The 20,513-nt window shown below is 43.3% G+C and overlaps 1 protein-coding gene across 22 annotated transcripts in view; it reads left to right on the top strand.

The window, feature by feature from the left end:
• The window catches only part of LOC137652986 (F-actin-uncapping protein LRRC16A-like), a 702,357-nt gene that overhangs the window by 212,380 nt on the left and 469,464 nt on the right, over positions 1 to 20,513 (top strand). For all 22 annotated transcript variants that reach the window (XM_068386421.1, XM_068386468.1, XM_068386477.1 and 19 more), the window contains one exon: positions 7,447 to 7,587. In XM_068386421.1, the coding sequence (XP_068242522.1) occupies positions 7,447 to 7,587 (141 nt within the window). The remainder of the gene's footprint in view (positions 1 to 7,446; positions 7,588 to 20,513) is intronic.

Genomic DNA, 20,513 nt, shown 5'->3' with positions numbered 1-20,513 from the left:
CACCCTCCCCCATTATCCACCACAGATGAAGCTTCATAATGCTGAATCCCCTACTGCTGCTACCTCCACGGTCATCTAAAGCACCGGAGGAAGCAGCAGGGCCTACCGGAACTGCGTCACAATTGCTCGCCATTCATTCCTATTTCTAGCACGCTCTCTTGCCTCTCTCACATCTATCCTCCTATCACCCAGAGCTTTCTTCACTCCATCCATCCACCCAAACCTTGGCCTTCCTCTTGTACTTCTCCCATCAACTCTTGCATTCATCACCTTCTTCAGCAGACAGCCATTTTCCATTCTCTCAACATGGCCAAACCACCTCAACACATTCATATCCACTCTAGCTGCTAACTCATTTCTTACACCCGTTCTCACCCTCACTACTTCGTTCCTAACCCTATCTACTTGAGATACACCAGCCATACTCCTTAGACACTTCATCTCAAACACATTCAATTTCTGTCTCTCCATCACTTTCATTCCCCACAACTCCGATCCATACATCACAGTTGGTACAATCACTTTCTCATATAGAATTTTCTCTTTACATTCATGCCCAACCCTCTATTTTTTACTACTCCCTTAACTGCCCCCAACCTTCATTCACTCTCTGATGTACATCTGCTTCCACTCCACCATTTGCTGCAACAACAGACCCCAAGTACTTAAACTGATCCACCTCCTCAAGTAACTCTCCATTCAACATGACATTCAACCTTGCACCACCTTCCCTTCTAACATTTCATAACCTTACTCTTACCCAAATAACTCTCAACTTCCTTCTCTCACACACCCTTCCAAATTCCGTCACTAGTCGGTCAAGCTACTCTTTTGTGTCTGCAACCAGTACAGTATCATCTGCAAACAACAACTGATTTACCTCCCATTCATGGTCATTCTCGTCTACCAGTTTTAATCCTCGTCCAAGCACTCGAGCATTCACCTCTCTCACCACTCCATCAACATACAAGTTAAACAACCACGGCAACATCACACATCCCTGTCTCAGCCCCACTCTCACCGGAAACCAATCACTCACTTCATTTCCTATTCTATACATGCTTTACTACCTTTGTAGAAACTTTTCAGTGCTTGCAACAACCTTCCACCAACTCCATATAACCTCATCACATTCCACATTGCTTCCTTATCAACTTTATCATACGCTTTCTCCAGATCCATGAACGCAACATACACCTCCTTACCTTCTGCTAAATATTTCTCGCATATCTGCCTAACTGTAAAAATCTGATTCATACAACCACTACCTCTTCTAAAACCACCCTGTACTTCTAAGATTGCATTCTCTGTTTTATCCTTAATCCTATTAATCATTACTCTACCATACACTTTTTCAACTACACTCAACAAACTAATACCTCTTGAATTACAACATTCATGCATATCTCCCTTACCCTTATATAATGGTACAATACATGCACAAACCCAGTCTACTGGTACCATTGACAACACAAAACACATATTAAACAATCTCACCAACCATTCAAGTACAGTCACACCCCCTTCCTTCAACATCTCAGCTCTCACACCATCCATACCAGACGCTTTTCCTACTCTCGTTTCATCTAGTGCTCTCCTCACTTCCTCTATTGTAATCTCTCTCTCATTCTCATCTCCCATCACAGGCACCTCAACACCTGCAACAGCAATTATATCTTCCTCCCTATTATCCTCTACATTCAGTAAACTTTCAAACTATTCTGCCCACCTTTTCCTTGCCTCCTCTCCTTTTAACAACCTTCCATTTCCATCTTTCACTGTCTCTTCAATTTTTGAGCCAGCTTTCCTTACTCTCTTCACTTTTTTCCAAAGCTTCTTCTTATTCTCTTCATATGACTGACCCAATCCCTGACCCCACCTCAGGTCAGCTGCCCTCTTTGCCTCACGTACCTTACGCTTTACAGTACTTCCACATTTTTCTCTTTATATTTTTCATACTTCTGTATACTATTACTCTGCAGCCATTCTTCAAAAGCCCTCTTTTTCTCTTCCACTTTTACCTTCACTCCTTCATTCCACCATTCACTGTCCTTCCTCATGCTGCCTCCAACAACCTTCTTGCCACACACATCACTTGCAATTCCAACAAAATTTTCTTTTACTAACTATATGCCATTTTCAACCTTTCCTGATATTTACTTTTTACCCCCGGTTTTATTAGCTCTTCAACCCTTACTAACTCCCTTTTACATCCACCTACTCTATTTCCCCACTCTTTTGCTACAACTAATTTTTCTTCCACCAAAAAATGATCAGACATACCGTTAGCCGTACCCCTAAACACGTGCACGTCTTTCAATCTTCCAAATATTCTTTTAGTTATCAACACATAATCCATTAATGCCCTTTCTACTACTCTTCCATTTGCCACTCTTACCCATGTATACTTGTTTTTATCTTTCTTTTTGAAAAGGCTAGCACTTATTACCATCTCTTGTTCAACACATATCTACCAGTCTCTCACCACTCTCATTTTCACCTGGTACGCCATACATCCCAATGACACCTCTTACCTCTCCAGCGCCCACTCTAGCATTTAAGTCACCCATGACAACTACATAATTTTTTCTACCCAGTCCTTCTACACACCTAGTTAATTCATTCCAGAACTCATTCCACTCTTTTTAACTTTTCTCACTACCTGGCCCATACGCACTGACAAACGCCCAATATTTTGACCCAACCTAAACCCTTACCCACATTAACCATATATATATATATATATATATATATATATATATATATATATATATATATATATATATATATATTATACTCCCTAGTTTGCAATTTGGTTTTTGTAAAGGCCTTAGAGCATGTGATGCCCTTCTTACAATCTCCAATGCTGTACAGAAATCCCTTGATTGTGGTCAGGAAGTTCGTATGATTGGCCTTGATTTTAGTGCTGCCTTTGACCGTGTTAATCATGAGGCCCTTGTTTTCAAACTCAAACAGTTGGGAGTGGGTGGGTCGTTTCTTAGCATTATTATTGATTTTTTTAGTAATAGATCTCAAAGAGTTGTTGTTGATGGGCACCATAGTGAGTATAGGAATGTGATATCTGGTGTTCCACAGGGTAGTGTTCTTGGCCCATTACTTTTCATACTATATACACATGACATGTGGTTTGGCCTAGAAAACAAGCTTGTTGCATATGCAGATGATGCTACTCTCATTGCATCAATTCCATCACCTGAATGTAGATCTGGGGTTGGTGAATTCCTTAATAGAGATTTAGCTAAAATTAGTGCATGGTGCAAATTATGTGGTTGAAAGTATGAATCCTAACAAAACTCAAAGTATGATTGTAAGTAGGTCAAGGACGGTGGCTCCTCAACATCCAGATCTCAGTATTGATAATGTTTCTTTAAATTGTATGACTCTTTTAAAATTTCAGGTGCAATTCTTGACAGCAAATTTACTTTTGAGAAACACATTAGGTCTGTGTCTTCTTCAATTGCACAAAAAATTGGCTTATTGAGAAAGTCTTACAAGATTTTCGGTGATCAATCTATTCTGAAGAAGTTTTTTAATTCTTTCATTCTACCTTGTTTCGAGTATTGTTGTCCTCTCTGGTGTTCAGCTGCTGATTCTCATCTTAATTTGTTGGACAGAAACTTACAGTTTATTAAATTTCTTATTCTTGATCTAGATATTAATCTTTGGCATTGTCGTTCAATTAGTTCATTATGCATGTTGCTTGAGATTTTTCATAACTCTGACCATCCTTTACATTCAGATCTCCCTGGACAATTCCATCCTGTTCGTAATACTAGGAAGGCAGTTAATTCTAATAGCCAGGCCTTCTCCATCATGAGGCTCAATACTACACAGTATTCTAGAAGTTTTATTCCAGCTGTTACCAAGTTGAGGAATGATCTTCCTAATTGGGTAGTTGAATCAGTAGAACTTCAAAAGTTCAAAGTTGGAGCAAATGTTTTTATTTTGACCAGGCTGACATGAGTCTTTTTATAGTTTATATATGACATATCTGTTTGTGATGTTGTTAATAGTTTATATAGGACATATCTGTTTTGACGCTGTTACTGTTTTTAGAATATATTGTTAATTTATTCTCATCAATTATTCATTTCCTTATTTCCTTTCCTCACTGGGCTATTTTTTCCTATTGGAGTCCTTGGGCTTACAGCATCTTGCTTTTCCAACTAGGGTTGTAGCTTGGCTAGTAATAATATATATATATATATATATATATATATATATATATATATATATATATATATATATATATATATACATATACATATACATATACATATACAGTAGGGTCCCGAATTATACATGTTCGAATTATACGATTCCCCTTTTATGCGATCGCTATTTTTCAAAAATAAATTTTCTGTATCTGCAAAGCTGTTCAAAGTCTGCTAGTCAAGGACTACAAAACGTATCAAATATATTGTCTTTTTAAGTCTATTGGTAGCCCTAAATACGGTGATTTATAATAAATGTTACAAAACAATATTAACATTACATCTTATTAACATAATTTCATAATAAAAAGCCTATTTAAGGATAAAATTCCACAACAATGAAATCAACTGTTAACTGTGCGAGTCCAGCTGACAAAATGTAAACAGAATTGTGGTTACGTTCTCGGCAATCTTTATCTTTCTCCAACCTTTCGATAATTTTAATGGTAGTGTTAATGATGGTATATTAAAACATTATTTTTGTTTAGTACAGTATATATAAAAGCTTTATTTTTCCCTTCGGGCATTCAAGGTTTTCATGAGTAGACTGGGTTCGTTTATCGGCAGTGAATAGCCTTAACTTCGGTAACGAGTCGGCAATATTTTGTCATACTTTGAACAGTATACATTTGATTTGCAAAGATTGGTTTTGTAGAGTACATGGTATAATTATAAAAATATCTCTCTCTCTCTCTCTCTCTCTCTCTCTCTCTCTCTCTCTCTCTCTCTCTCTCTCTCTCTCTCTGTAAGAAATAAAACCTTAGTTCACACATGGCAACCTGAGTTTAAGAATGAAATTAACATGATTATTGTTAGTTGTGGCGATCAATTCCTCACAAAACAAAAACACGGCATTCGATTACGACAGCTGATTTATTCTGTATCTCTCTCTCTCTCTCTCTCTCTCTCTCTCTCTCTCTCTCTCTCTCTCTCTCTCTCTCTCGTGTTATACAAAACTTACAAACAGATGAAGAAACCAAAATCAGTTTTCTTAAAGTGACAATCAAATACGAAACGAAAAAATTATACCGTATATAAATCCATTTCAGTCGTAGCTTAAAATACGGCATCCGATTTCATCAGCAAACCACTATTTTTGGGGAAACATCATTTTATTCTAGAAAATTGCTACTCTTTAAATAGTTAATTGCACATTAAGAAAGCGTGTAGTTTTTTTTAAATTTCGGGTGTGTTTCGAGTATTGTTGACTTCTTTTTGTTTTACTTTTGGCTAAGATCAGATCAGCTGACGTCTACCTGCCAGTCTCAAGAATAGGCGCATACGAATACAGTAACAAAGTATTGTTTATACCATTTCTTAACTTTTTCAAAACATCTATACAGTTGATATAACATAAGCACCAATGTGTTATAACCTATCATATTTTTTCTTTTAGTACATTTAAAACTAACTAACACACACACACACACACTCTCTCTCTCTCTCTCTCTCTCTCTCTCTCTCTCTCTCTCTCTCTCTCTCTCTCTCTCTCTCTCTCTAACAAATGAAATCTTTGTTGCTTCACAAAGTTTTAGTTATATTGAAAATCAATCATGATTCAATTTTCCTTACTTTCTCCAATCTCGCACCATCTCTGTCACATCGAACGTTATAGCGGTAACTTAATTGTTTGATAACTTTAAAAATCGGCCTAGTACTTGCTTCTTCTCTTACTTTTTTTTATAGATGGGTTCATAATTGAAGTGGGTACAAGTTGACTTATAACTAAAGTTAGGAAAAGTATTTTGGATACTGAATGGAGAATCATCTTTAGTAACAATTTAGAATTATCGTAAATTGTCATTCTGTCATTAGCGGCAAATGTTATTGTTGATTAAACGCAAAAAGAAAAAATAGTTTTCCTGCTTTGCTACGTATGTAGGAATTTATATAGATATGGTAAATAATATTTGTAATAACATATTTACTAAAAGCTTTTAATATCATTATTTATCACTTTGATCATGGGTGTTTAATGCCTTCGTTTGTTTATTAAGATCGAAGATGGAGCGTACAGTAAACAAATGGAAGGTTTCCGTTTCAGGCGGCGTCATAAAGAAAAACATTAAATAAATGGCATTCATTCCATTTATTTGGAAGTTCTAAGAAAAATTAAGTAGAACATTGGTAATAGCAAAATCGACATATAATCAATACTTGGTAAGATTGCTGTCAATGCAAAAACTAACCTATACACAGATGTGTAAATGCGTCTGTTTCTTCGTTATGATCAGAGGTAAACGTAAACAAAACATTGGTTATCGTTTTTATTGTGCTTTTTGGCGTTTAGGAAACGCATGCTATAAAATCGCCTTTATTTTGATAATTCTGGATTTTCAATGATACAACAAAAGCTAGTCTATAGAGTGATGGTTTTTTAATTCACCAGTTGTCTTATACAATAGATATGACAAACATTAAAATTTGTCTGTATTTTGGGTCGTGTTATAACGAGAAATATACGGTGTTTACACCCCTCCTGGTTTTGATTTTAACATTTTTTCAAGTTATTAGAACTTTAAAGCATATTATATGTTTAATTTACTTACAAGAACAATTTGATATTATAAAAAATGCAGTACAGTATAGTACATAGAAAGTATTGGAAATGGGTAGTAAACACGTTTGAATAGGCAAGTTGCTGGTTGCCATGGCCCCAATGGAATTATTTCTGTTAGTTGTGTGTTTCAAAATATGCGATTTTCCATTTATACGAGGTCATTGATTGACCAAATTCTCGCATAATTCGGGACCCTACTGTATATATATATGTGTGTTTGTATGTATGTATGTGTATACACATACACACACATATACATACATATATATATATATATATATATATATATATATATATATATATATATATATATATATATATTTACTAGTTACCATTGAACATAAAAAACTAACCCTCTCTCTCTCTCTCTCTCTCTCTCTCTCTCTCTCTCTCTCTCTCTCTCTCTCTCTCTCTCTGTGCGTATGCTGTAGAACCTTTAAATTAACATTTATTGGCAATTTTGAATTAGTAGCAAATACACTTTTCCTTATAAGTCTAGATTTTAAAACAATTCACTAGCCTTTACTTGGCATCTCCAAATTTTAGATTGTATAGTTTGTGAGATCAACCTGTATTGTAATGAATGTCAGCCTCATATTGTGTGCATAAATGTTTTTCATAGAATGTGTAGATCTATTTTTTTTATTTCAGTACATGTGTCAGACTCTGACATTCCTCAATCTTGGTGGCAACTCTCTTCGAGATGACATCAACAATTTATATAACTTTCTGGCTCAACCAAATGCTCTGAAGACGCTTGACTTGTCTGCTACTGAATGTGCCATTGATGCAGTAAGTAGATTTTATATATACATACATGCATATATATTGTCATTATTTCTCTAAACTTCCTTTGATGTTCATAGTACTTCTTTCTCAAAGCTTATTTGTTCTAATACGAAGTACTCACCTCGAACTACTTTCCTAGGAGTATCTGAGATCTCCTCCCATCCAACCAGAGTTTTTTGTAGTTTACCCTAAACCCATTTTCTATGAGGGGCGACCTCAGGCGGAGTGATACGCGCCCTGAGGCTAACCCCGGGTCAGAGAGCATGCTTGCTCAGGTCTCGACCTTCAGTAAGTTCTCTGGTCGCGTCGCGATATCATCTCGCCGCTCTCCTTATCCCAGTGTGATTTGTGTGTCCCCGACCCTTTGTGTCCCACGCGCTTCCCATGGGTCCCTTTGGGCTTTCTCTTTGTGCTTTCTCTGTGCGTGCTTGTGTCTCGTAGTGCTTCTCCTTCATCATGGAGCATCCTCGCTGTTGTCCTGGGCCTATGGCCGGCAAATCGTGTGGAGCGTTCCTTTCGAAACCATAAGTTGACCTGCACTCCTTGTGTTCATCGTGCCGGGGCAGCGTGTGTTCCCCTTCCGACACGTGTCCGGAGTGCGAGTTGTGGAACGAGGTGCAGTGGGTGCGGTAAAACACCAAGAAGAAGGCGGCGGCGATGAAGTCGCCTAAGAAGACCAACGTCCCTTCCCCCCTTGCTTCGATGAGCGCCTCGGCGGTCCGAGCTTCTCTCCCAGCCTCCCCTATCCAGAGTAGGGGACGAGGTAAGTCCGTTGCGGGGAAGAGGCCCGCGGCCCTTCCCCAGGAGTCTGATCTTCATGACAGTGAGGTTGTGGCGTCTATTCAGGCGAGTGAGGGGCCTGAGGGAGGGGCGGGAGTGTTTTCGGGAGATGGTGACCTGGTGCCTGCTGGTCACGTCTCCTCTGATCACCCCATGTGGGGTAATAATGCTACTAATTTCTCCCCAGCCTCTTGGGCTTGCATTTCAGGTGGTTAAGCAGCCGAGGGCGACGTCGAGAAGGAGCATTCCCCGCCGTCGGACCCCACTGCTTGGGTTCCCCCTAAGACGCCCTTCAGGTCCCCGATGAGGATGGAGGATGACTTCGGGACCTGGGCTCCCACAGGACAGCCTCCTCGCTCCCCCCCCAGCGCCGTCGGCTGTCTTCCCAGATTTTTTTCTGCAGGCGTCGTCGTCCACGGAGCGTCGCAGGAATCCTTCTACATCACTGCGGGAGCCGAGGCCTTCGAAGAGGGCCTATAAGTCGTCGGTCTCATCGGTGGAGGATCCTTCCTGCTCTTCGGAGGATGAGGCGCTGAGGAACCTCAGGAGGCGAAAAGGGAAGTCCCGCAGGAAGTTGTCGCGTTCCCGCTCCCCCTCGAGGTCGCGCCACGAGAGTCGGCGCCCAAGATCCCCCAAGAACAACGAAGGGGTGATGGTTCACCGAGACAGACTTCTGGAACTAGCTGCGGCGCCGGCGCCTCAGGTTGGTGTCCGAGGACGGCCTCCCCGGATAGATACTCCTCCGGCAGCAGCGCCACCTGACGGAGGGATTCCTCATGGCAGGTTCCAGTTGACAGGCATAAGACCGCGAAGGTTCCAACTCCATCCGCCCAGCGGAGAGAGTCGCCCCTTCGGTCTGGCAGCCGAGTCCTGACCTCCAAGGGCCACCTAGCTTGGCACGAGTGCAGCCCTCGGCCTTCCTCAACGAGCAGGCCCGTAGATTCGAGGACCTCCAGGAGAGACGTTAGGCCCAGGATGGAGGCCCCCGTTCCGACGGAGATGCCCGTCCTTCGTCGGGAGCCCCCGCGGGAGCGTCGGTCCGGGACTCCCCCGCGAGAGCGTCGGTCCGGGACTCCCCCACGTGCAAGGTCCTCCGTCGGGGTACCCTCGTCACTTGCACCTGCACCCCCTTCGGAGGAGCTCGACGACCATGGAGAGGGGTCAGCAGCGGAGGTATCGGCCTATCGGAGGGTGATAGGCCTCATCAGAAGTCACCACAGGCTGGACATACCGGAACCCTCCTCCGAAGATGCTTGGCGTTCCAGCCTAAATAGAATAGTGGATGCCCCAGTCCAGCAGCGCCCCTCCTTGGCCCTCCCTTTGGCGAGGGATGTTTATTTGGGTAAGGCTCACGTGGACAGGATAGTGGCCAACCACGCCGAGGCGCCCAAGAGCCAGAGCTCCTCCAAGCTGCTCCAGGGCCTGAAGTCCCAGAGCAGGTTCTACCTCCCAGAGGGACAACGAGCGGGCGCCTGTGCGCTGGAGCCAGCACTCACCGTACTAGGGCAAGGAGCCTCAGAAGAAAGGGCGTCCACGGCTCCGATCTGCTTCTATCCTTCGGAGGCGGTCATGATGGAGGAGATGTCGAAGGACCTTGTCAATGTCTCCTCCTGGTTAGACTGGTGGGCCGCCACCCTGGTGGCGTTCAGTCGTCATACGACCTGTCAGTTCCGGAGACCCAGGCCTTGCTCAAGGAACTCATCAGCTCAGGAGGCAAGGTCCTAAAATTCTTGTCTTACCAGTCGTTAGCCATGTCCGCCAACTGGGTCCTACGAAGGAGGGACACTGTTCTGAGCAAGATATCCAGGAGGCTGCCGGACAGAGAGGCCAGATCTCTGAGGAACCTGACCCTGTGGGACGACTCAATCTTTCCCCCGAAGGCTGCGGAGGAAGCGATGGAGAGAATTCGGAGGATGAAGGAGCCGTACGAGACCAGGCCCCACCCGGTCAGGGCTGACGTTTAGAAGACCCTCCGTCGACTCGCCTTGCCCTCCTTGGCCCGCTCCTAACCACCCTAGAAGAGACAACTTGGCGACAACATGGTCCCAGTCGTCTCAGCCCTCCTGTAGGGGATCAGCCTCGAATCAAGCCGCCTATAGACCGTCCTTCTCCGCATCCAGAAGAGGTCGTTCAGGCTGCTCATCGAGGAGGAGATAAGGAGGGAGGCCCCCTACTCCTGCCGGAGCCTCAGGTGGGGGGGATGCCTCAAACTTTTTTGGCAGGCATGGGAAAAACACGGAGCAGACCCGTAGACAGTGAGAGTTCTGAAAGAAGGGTACAGATGGCCTTTCCTAGCGGACTCTCCTCCTCTGATACCAGATCAGCAGGCGGAGTGGCTAGCCCCCAAGGATCCCTTGAAACGGACAGCTCTGCAGGGAGAGGTCTCAGCGATGTTGGGGAAAGGGGCAATGGAACCTGTTCGGGACCCAGGTCCGGGGTTCTACAGCAGGCTGTTCCTGGTGGAGAAAGCAACAGGAGGATGGAGACTGGTCATGGACCTCTCAGCCCTCAACAAGTTCGTCTGCAAGACGGACTTCAAAATGGACACTCGAAAATCAGTATTGGCGTCCTTGAGAGAAGGGGACTTCATGATGTCAGTAGATCTCAAGGATGCCTACTTCCAGATCCCGGTTCATCCCTCCAGCAGGAAGTACCTACGGGTGAAATGGAAGAACCAGACGTTGCAGTTCAAAACCCTCTGCTTCGGGCTGTCCACTGCCCCCCAAGTCTTCACGAGGGTCTTCACAACGGTCTCAGTCTGGGCACACAAACAAAGCTTCCGCCTGATTCGTTACCTGGACGATTGGTTGCTACTTTCAGCCTCAGAGGAAGTACTGAAGGAGCAAGGCGCGAAGTTACTGCAGTTCTGCAACGTTCTGGGGATCACCATCAACCTAAAGAAGTCTCAACTGATTCCTTCCACCAGGACGACTTACCTCGGGATGGTTCTGGACTCCCGGTTAGTGAAAGCCTTCCCTTCCGCGGACAGACTGGACAACTTAGACCAGGTCCTCTGCCCCTTCCTGACGGACCAACCCAGGAGGGCAAAGGACTGGCAGAGACTAATAGGTCACCTTGTGTCTCTGGAGAAACTGGTCCCCCAGGGCAGGCTAAGGCTCAGGGAGGTCCAATGGAACCTGAAGGAGAACTGGATCCAAACGGATTCCCCCCACAGAGTGGTCCTGGTGTTTCTGAACACGAAACGGGTCCTAGAATGGTGGAGCTGCAGGACGAACACCCTCAAAGGGATGCCCTTTGCAGCCGACCCTCCGGAGATGCTCCTGTTCTCGGACGCGTCGAAGGAGGGGTGGGGTGCTCATCTTTTAGGGAAATCAGCAAGAGGAAACTGGACAACCTTAGAGAAGTCCTAGCACATCAACGTTCTAGAGTTGAGGGCAGTACAAAGAGCGTGCCTGGAGTTTGTACACCTACTCCGGGGAAACACTGTAGCGTTGATGTGCGACAACGCCACGGTAGTAGCTTACATAAAGAAGCAGGGAGGCCTAAGGTCGAAGGAGCTGTGCGTCCTCACTTTACAACTTCTGGAATGGGCCGAAGTGGAACAGAGAAGAATATCAGCGAGGTTCATCCTAGGGAAAAGGAACGTCCTCGCCGACGGCCTCAGCAGGATGGGGCAAGTGGTGGGATCCGAATGGTCCCTACACCCGGAAGTAGCCAGGTCCGTCATTCAGAAATGGGGTTCGCCGGTGATGGACCTCTTCGCAACAAGGCTGAACATGCAGCTCCCCGTGTTCTGTTCTCCTGTTCCAGACCCAAAAGCGGCGTTCGAAGACGCCTTCCAACATCCGTGGGACAATCTCGACGTGTACGCTTTTCCTCCTTCGGGATGCTCAGGCAGGTCCTCAACAGGGTGAGAAAGACAAGCAACCTACAGATGACTTTGGTAGCGCCCTGGTGGCCGGAGAGAGAGTGGTTCATGGACCTAAGGGAGCTAACACAACAGCCGCCCTGGCCCCTTCCGGACAGGCCAGATCTTCTCCGACAACCACACTTCCAAAGGTTCCACGAAAATACACGGTCCCTCCGCCTTCACGCGTGGAGGTTATCGAGCGTCTCTTGAGGAGGGAAGGCTATTCGTCGAGTACAGCAACGAGGATGTCGGGCTACCTGAGACGGTCATCGACAGCTGTATATCAGGCTAAGTGGGCCACCTTTACCAAATGGTGCGCCACTAGGGACGTCAAGCCTCTGAAGGTCTCCATTCCGCAGGTAGCGTACTTCCTAGTTTACCTCAGGGACGTGGTCAACATGTCCATTCCAGCCATCAAGGGAGTCCGCGCCGCCTTGGGCCAAGTTTTTCTCCTGAAGGGCATAGATCTGGGTAACTCCAGACATATCTCAATGCTCATTAAGAGCTTTGAGCAATCATGCCCCCCGCAAGCTGTAAAGGTGCCACAATGGGACGTGGCAAGGGTCCTGAAGATGTTATCCGAGCCTCCATTCGAGCCCTTGAAAGACATCGTGGACAAGGATCTCACTCTCAAGACAGTTTTCTTGCTGGCGTTAGCTTCAGCTAAACGGGTAAGCGAGATTCATGGTCTGTCCTACGAAGTTGCTCACTCGAAAGGTTGGCGAGAAGTTACATTCAAGTTCGTTCCTTCCTTCGTAGCTAAGACCCAGAACCCTGCCGTATGGGACCCCAGGTTTGAGGGTTTCTCTATTCCAGCAATCCCCTGGTCAGACGACGTGTGAAGGATTTGCGCCTATGCCCCGTCAGGGCAGTGAGAAAATCCTGGCCCGGGATCAAGAGAGTTTTTGTTTCCACTGGCCTCGTGAAGAAGCCAGTCTCGAAGAATACCATCTCCTTCTGTTTGCGGCAGGTCATCATCAGGGCCTACAGTAAGGCGGGAATCCCTCTACCGGGGAAACCCAAGCCCCATGACATTAGGGGCCTGAGTACTACGTTGGCCTTCGAGAAAAATATGGCAGTGGGGCAGATCCTAAGGGCAGGCACCTGGGCCAACCAGTCTACCTTCACGGCTCACTATTTGAAGGACTATTCAAGAAGATCCCTGGACGGGTTCTCGATAGGTACCGTCGTTTCAGTGCTCCAAACGGTTTAAAGGCATAGCCTCAGTGATATCCGCGGGTAACAAGCATAAGAGACACAGGTTCGTTCCTTAAACCCCCTTGTACTTCCTTTCCCCCTTTTCCGCTTCAAGTGGGCTCTGTGAGGGCCCTGAGCCAGAGATGAGTACCTCATCAAGAGGAAGACATGTCCCCTAACTTTTCTTGCACAGGTGAGTTTCTTAGACACTAAGATGGGTTTTTGTGTAGTTTCCTCTCAATCATTTCTATGGTGTCAACACGACCTAGCCACCTTCTAGGTCTCTGGAGCTTCCTCAGCACGGTCTTAAGAAATTTTTAGGGCCACGCCCACCTCCTAAAGTATAAGTCTCCTAAGAAAGTAGTTCGAGGTAAGTACTTCGTGTTGGAACAAATCACAAATTTTAAGTAATTTGTATTTTTCCTAACAGTACTTACCTTGAACTACTTTCGGTAATGGCCCACCCTGCCTTCCCCGAGTGTTCCCTGGTTTTCTTAGAGACCTTAGCAACCAAGAACTTACTGGAGGTCGAGACCTGAGCATGCATTCTCTCTGATCCGGGGTTAGCCTCAGGGCGCGTATCACTCCGCCTGAGGTCGCCCCTCATAGAAAACGGGTTTAGGGTAATCTACACAAAACTCTGGTCGGATGGGAGGAGATCCCAGATACCCCTAAGAAAGTAGTTTGAGGTAAGTACTGTTAGGAAAAATGCAAATTACTTAAAATTTATGATTTTTATAAACGTTTACCCCTAAATCTAAATAATCTTCCATTTTCTTTCCTTTATATTTACATGTTCCTCCCATAAAGTAATGAGACAGTCTAGCTTTTAATGGCAATAACTAATGGCTTGAGTGAGCCATACTGCCTTTTTCTTTATGCTCTGTGTTGATAATGGCTAGTCGACAAAACCTTAACACTAAATTGTTCAGATTTATACTTTTAGTTTTTTTAGAGATGACTTCTTGATATGTTGGTAAGTACTGGGAAGATTTTTCAAGGGAATTGTTTCTGAATGATCGTGATCGACATTTTCTTCGTCTCGTGCTGGGGTCAGAGTTGTGACTTGGATAACTCATTCTGACGAATACAAAGGTCCCACTGTTCCCTGTATAGAAAAGTATGTTTCTATGATTGCAGACCAAATTGAAAGTTCAAAGTACGAAAGGAAACATGCTTTTAGTTTCGGGAGTGATGATGGTAATGACAGGTCAGCACTGAACTCCAATACAGCTCTCAGAAAATCATAGTTCTTAACTTCTTTAGCTTCTTTTGTGTAATCTTAGAAGGCCAGTGATTTTTCAATTAAAAGCAAAAATTCTGAACTAACTTGGCCTATTTCAGACCCTAACCTACCTTATCAAGTCGAGTCTAGATGTTATAATATTCCATTCAGTAAGGGTTCTGATGGTGTACAACACACTACATTTTTAGAGACCTTTTTATAGAACCTTGAGTTCTTTATGTACTTTAGACCCTTCTATTGTGAAACCCTTGTTTTCCTACAATCCTGTCTGCTGTTTTAGACAACTAGAATCTGAGACAGAAGAAAGTGTTTATAGCCTGGGTCCTAATATCCCTCGACTTGCTGAAGTAGGCACTCTAATGCAACCTCATATTTCATATGGGAATGGGGTGGTTTATTTTATGATTCCCTTTGAACAAAATGTATCTGTTGAAGTTTCAGCAAAAGCTAATTGGGTGAATTATGTTTTGGATGGCATTCTGTATTACAGTGGAACATCTACATACGATTGTCTTTACATATGAATTTTCCAACATCTGAAGTAAAATTCTATCAAATTTTCGTCTCGACACCCGAAGTCTTGCTCCAACATCCGACTTAGATCATACACGTAGAATTTTCTCGAAGCGTCAATTATAGTTTCTTGTTTTTGCCGGTAGATGGCAGCACATCGGAGGGACGCCAATCAAGCGTCGCCTTGATCAGTCCTCTCATCTCGTGCGCATTGTGTGGTTGTTCTCTATTCGCTCCGTTATTAACAGTGCCTTTTATCTTCCTTTTTCACGTTTTGTTTTTGGGTTTTACGTATAATCATGGGTCCCAAAAAAGCTTAGTTTCGGGTCAGGAAGGAGTAGTGGTGAGAAAAGGAAGAAGTCAATGCTTTCATTGGAACTAAAACAGGAAATAATAGAAAAACATGAGCGAAGTGTGCGTGTTAGCGATCTGGCTAAACAATATGGCCGGAATATGTCTACGATCTCGACAATCATCAAACAGAAGGCAGCCATTAAAGCAGTCAAACCATCGAAGGGGATCGCCATTATTTCTAAACGTCGTAGCCCTACCCTGGAAGAGATGGAACGCCTTTTGTTGATCTGGATAAAGGACAAGGAGATTGTTGGCGATACGATTACTGAAACGATCATTTGTGAGAGGGCCAACGCTATCTATTGTGACTTGAAGGCGGCGGGCTCTGGGGGTGACGCGGGGGAAAGTTCAACCGATCCTACGACGAAGGAATTCAAGGCGTCTCGAGGTTGGTTCGAGAAATTAGGAAACGGACCCGGATGAATTCAGTTGTTAGGCATGGAGAGGCTTGAAGCTCGGACACCAAGGCTACTAATGATTTTGTTAAAAAGTTCGAAAAGATCGTGGAGGAGGAAGGCTACGTAGAGGAGCAGGGGTTCAACTGTGATTAAACCGGTCTGTTTGGAAAAAGATGCCTAGTCAAACATACATTACCGCCAAAGAGAAGAAAATGCCTGGACATAAGCCTATGAAGGATCGGTTGACTCTTGCCTTTTGTGCCAACGCCAGCGTGGACTGCAAAAATAAAGCCGTTATTGGTCTACCATTCCGAAAACCCTAGGGCATTTAAAGCACATAGAATTAATAAAGACATGCTGCATGTTTTGTGGCGTGTTAATTCTAAGGCTTGGGTCCCTAGGCATATCTTTGTGGAATGGTTAAACCTAGTTTTAGGCTCTGCTGTCAAGAAGTACCTTCAGGAGAGGAATTTGCCTTTGAAGTGCTTGCTTTGCTTGGATAATGCACCCGCTTGAAGATGATATCATCGACGAGTACAAATTCATCAAAGTGTTGTGTTGTATCTTCCACCGAACACCACCCTTATCCTCCAGCCCATGGACCAGCAAGTCATCTCTAATTTCAAGAAGCTCTACACCAAGCACTTATTTAAGCAGTGCTTTAATGTCACTCAAAGCACCAACTTTGCGTGAATTTTGGAGGAGCCATTTCAACATCGTGCACTGCTTAAAGATCATAGATCAGACTTGGGAGGGAGTAACTCGTCGGACACTGAATTCAGCTTGGAAGAAGCTTTGGCTTGATGCTGTTGCTCCCAGAGATTTCGAAGGTTTTGGCCCCGATCCTGGACCTGTGCTTGCCGTCGAGGAAGACGTAGAAGAGATTGTATCTCTTGGCAAGTCCATGGGTCTGGAGGTTGATGAAGATGACATCACCGAACTCAGCGATGCGCATCATGAAGAGCTCACCACTGAGGAACTCAAGGAGCTGCAAGCCATGCATCATGATGAGTTCCAAGCGCAGTTGAGTGAGTCGGAGGAGATCGAGGAGATAGGTCACATCTTAAGTTCGGCTGAAATAAAACAGATGTTGGCATATCATCAACACATGGTTGATTTCATCGATAAGCATCACCCACAGAATCTTCAGGTTTGCCGTGTAGTTGCGCAGTTCGATGATGTTTGTTTAACACATTTTAGAAAAATTCTCAAAAGCCGTACCTAGCAACTTTCTCTCTATAGTTTCTTTAAAAAATCTACGAAGCGGTCTTGTGATCTTGATGAAGAGAAAGAAAGTGAAGCAAAGAAAAGTAAGACCGAATCAAGTGAAAGTGATGCAAATTAAGAATAGAAAAGAAAAATAAAATGTAAAAAAAAATATAAAATATAAAAATAAAAAAAAGAAGAAATAAGCTAAGTTAGGTTAAAGTTCACGTAGTGTAAGTTAGAGTAAGTTACGGTACGTTATCGCAGTCGCCGTCTCTACCTCCTCGCTGATCTTCCGTCTCCTCCTGCGCTGGCCTGTCTCTAGGGTAAAGTGTCAATAAAAACCCCTTTTTATTTATTATTTCTTTATTGTTATTCTTTTTTAGATATTTCTGTATTATTCAATTGTATTAATATTGTGTGTAATTATGTGTAGCAATTTATTAAGGAGTTATCATGGGTTTTTAGGCTGAGGAACGAATTAAACAAATTACAGTGTACTGTATTCTTATGGGAATATTTGCTCCAACATACGATCGTTTTAACATACGAAGCAGCTCACGGAACGAATTAAGATCGTATGTAGAGGTATCACTGTATATGCATGCAACCTCAGCCAATAGCTGATCACAGGTTATCTCTAAATAGCGTAAATGTAGGCACTAGTACCTCATCTTCCAAAACAAGTCCGTTGAAAACATAACTGAGCTGCAATTCCTGTACATAGATTTAGATGAATGGGTAACCCAGTAAGTAATGTCTTGGTTTATCCTTCTGAACAGGAAGATGAAGATATCCAAATGCTAGAGGTATGTCTTCTTCAGCAAGAAAATTGTTGCTGAGAAATATACTGTAACATGTTCAGGGTAAACTCTTCGATGTTTGTTCTTTTAAGGCTTTGGAGATGTATTTTCAAGAGAATTTATGCACCTAAATTTTCCCATTTCGTTTTGGATAAGATAAAAAAATGATCTCAAATGTAAATAAAGGCTTGTAATTGCAGTTCTCATTTAGTGTTAAAGCCTTCCATATTACTAGGACATTCTGCCTTCAGACGAATTACATTTTTTTCTGAGATCGCAATTTAATCTCCTCAGTTGAGCATATCATTAATGCTAGTAATAGAAAATCTTTAAATGTAAGGTTTGCAAGCTGGTTTATTAAGAAAAGCTGTTTGCAGGTGAGAAAGCAGTAAGTAATTTTGAAAACATCTCCTGTAGGGATTCTTTAGTAGTTATTTCTAGTCTTATAGAAGAGACATTTGTAGGCCATCAGGATTTGAAAGTGATCGTGGATTACCTTACTTGTTTAGATAAATATTTCTGACTTTGGATAATGACAAATTTGGATGTCATTTGTATTTTTCCTAACTATGCAAACCCAAAGTTCCTTATATAGGAATTAGATTTAGTGCGAGCTGGTTTAATGGCCATATAAACTTTAAGGTGGCAACAATCTCCCTGCAGTAGTTTGGGTAGCAGGGAGAAGCCCGGCCCACCACACACTCACTATCTTGACCACTTTTGATTGTATGCAGAACTTGCTGGAGGAGGGAGATTGGGACAAGTACAGTATGTGTAAAGAACTTCAGGTTTGTATAGTTAGAAAAAATACAAATGATTTCCAGATTTGTCATTTGTTCCGAAACAAATATAAACCTTAAAATAAACCTTCATTCTCTATATAGGAGACTCACCTATAGGTAGAAGAAAGTCCATTCAACTAGCTGAAAACTTTGCCTTGGTATTGCCCCATCTGAACTTAAGAACTTGGCATGGGTTTCCTGACACCTTGGTTTGATAATAACAGAGTGGTCGATAGCCTATTATTATTATTATTATTATTATTATTATTATTATTATTATTATTATTATTTGCTAAGTTGCAACCCTAGTTGGAAAAGCAGGATGCTATAAGCCCAGGGGCTCCAACAGGGAAAACAGCCCAGTGAGGAAAGGAAACAAGGAAAAAAATTAATTGTTTTAAGAACAGCAACAATATTAAAATAAATATTTCTTTTATAAACTATAAAAACTTTAACAAAACAAGAGGAGGAGAAACAAGATAGAACAGTGTGGCCAAGTGTACCTTCAAGCAAGAGAACTCTAACCCAAGGCAGTGGAAGACCATGGTACAGAGGTTATGGCACTACCTAAGACTAGAGAACAATGGTTTGATTTCGGAGTGTCCCTCTCCTAGAAGAGCTGCTTACCATAGCTAAAGAGTCCCTTCTACCCTTACCAAGAGGAAAGTAGCCACTGACCGATTACAGTGCAGTAGTTAACCCCTTAATCTCAGTGTTGTCAGGTGTATGAGGACTGAGGAGAATATTGTATAGAATAGGCCAGACTATTCGGTGTATGTGTAGGCAAAGGGAAAATGAACTGTAACCAGAGAGAAGGATCCAATATAGTACTGTCTGGCCAGTCAAAGGAACCCATAACACTCTAGCGGTAGTATCTCAACGGGTGGTTGAGATATGCAATAATGGACAGTTAGTGGGGATCCACTCTGTGACTACATCTGTTACGTATAAACTAAGAATTGTTCAAGTACACACAGAGACATAGGTAACCCAACTAGTCCTCATGAGGAGATTGGGGGATTTAATGGAATATATTTGTTTGGGAACAGATAGTCTATATATTCAGGCAACCTGCAAAATGGGATTTACCTTCACTCCATGGGAGCCAGCTAGCATGGCCTTGGATGCTGTGCCCCAAGAAAGGGGAATATTGAGAAAAGTAAAGGGCAGTCATTTCTTTACATTCATCCCAGTTTGAAACCATAACTTCTGCCTTTGACTGACTGCTATTTATCCTGTAAGAGAAATTACAGCTAGACCACTTGATGAGCACCCACCACAGGTTCTAGAGAGAATGTATTTAGGGACCTGTGTGTCACGTCTTGCAGATATTGGGTGGTGAAGATAGTTTGGCATTTCCACATGCCTGCCTGCTTGCAACACTTGCTCCACAGAAAAATTCCTTCTGAATGCCATTGATGTGCCGATATCCCTGGCATCATGAGCTCTGGATCGCTTTCCTGGGTGATGAGGAAAACAAGAGTGTTTGGTGAATAACCTGCCTAATCCAGGAAGAAACATTGCTTTTGGTAATCCTTTTGACCCTGCCCGTACTAACAAGCAGCTGACTGTTTTGTGGGCAAGTTCATGATGTATGCATGGAGATAGCGCCTTAGTGCCCTCACAGGATATGGTAATAGTTGATCCATATTATCGGTTACTTCCCAAAGACTTGCAACCCGGAAGGCCCTAAACCTAGAGTCTGCGACAGCCCGTATACGAGTCTTTACAATAAATTCAGGGACGAAAATGAGAGTAACATGCTCCCATCCCCTTGAA

Source organism: Palaemon carinicauda, chromosome 1 (assembly GCF_036898095.1).
Source record: "Palaemon carinicauda isolate YSFRI2023 chromosome 1, ASM3689809v2, whole genome shotgun sequence".
NCBI classification, from domain to species: Eukaryota; Metazoa; Arthropoda; class Malacostraca; order Decapoda; family Palaemonidae; genus Palaemon; species Palaemon carinicauda.
The sequence above is the reverse complement of the archived record's forward strand: the minus strand, read 5'-3'. Positions and strand labels throughout refer to the sequence as shown.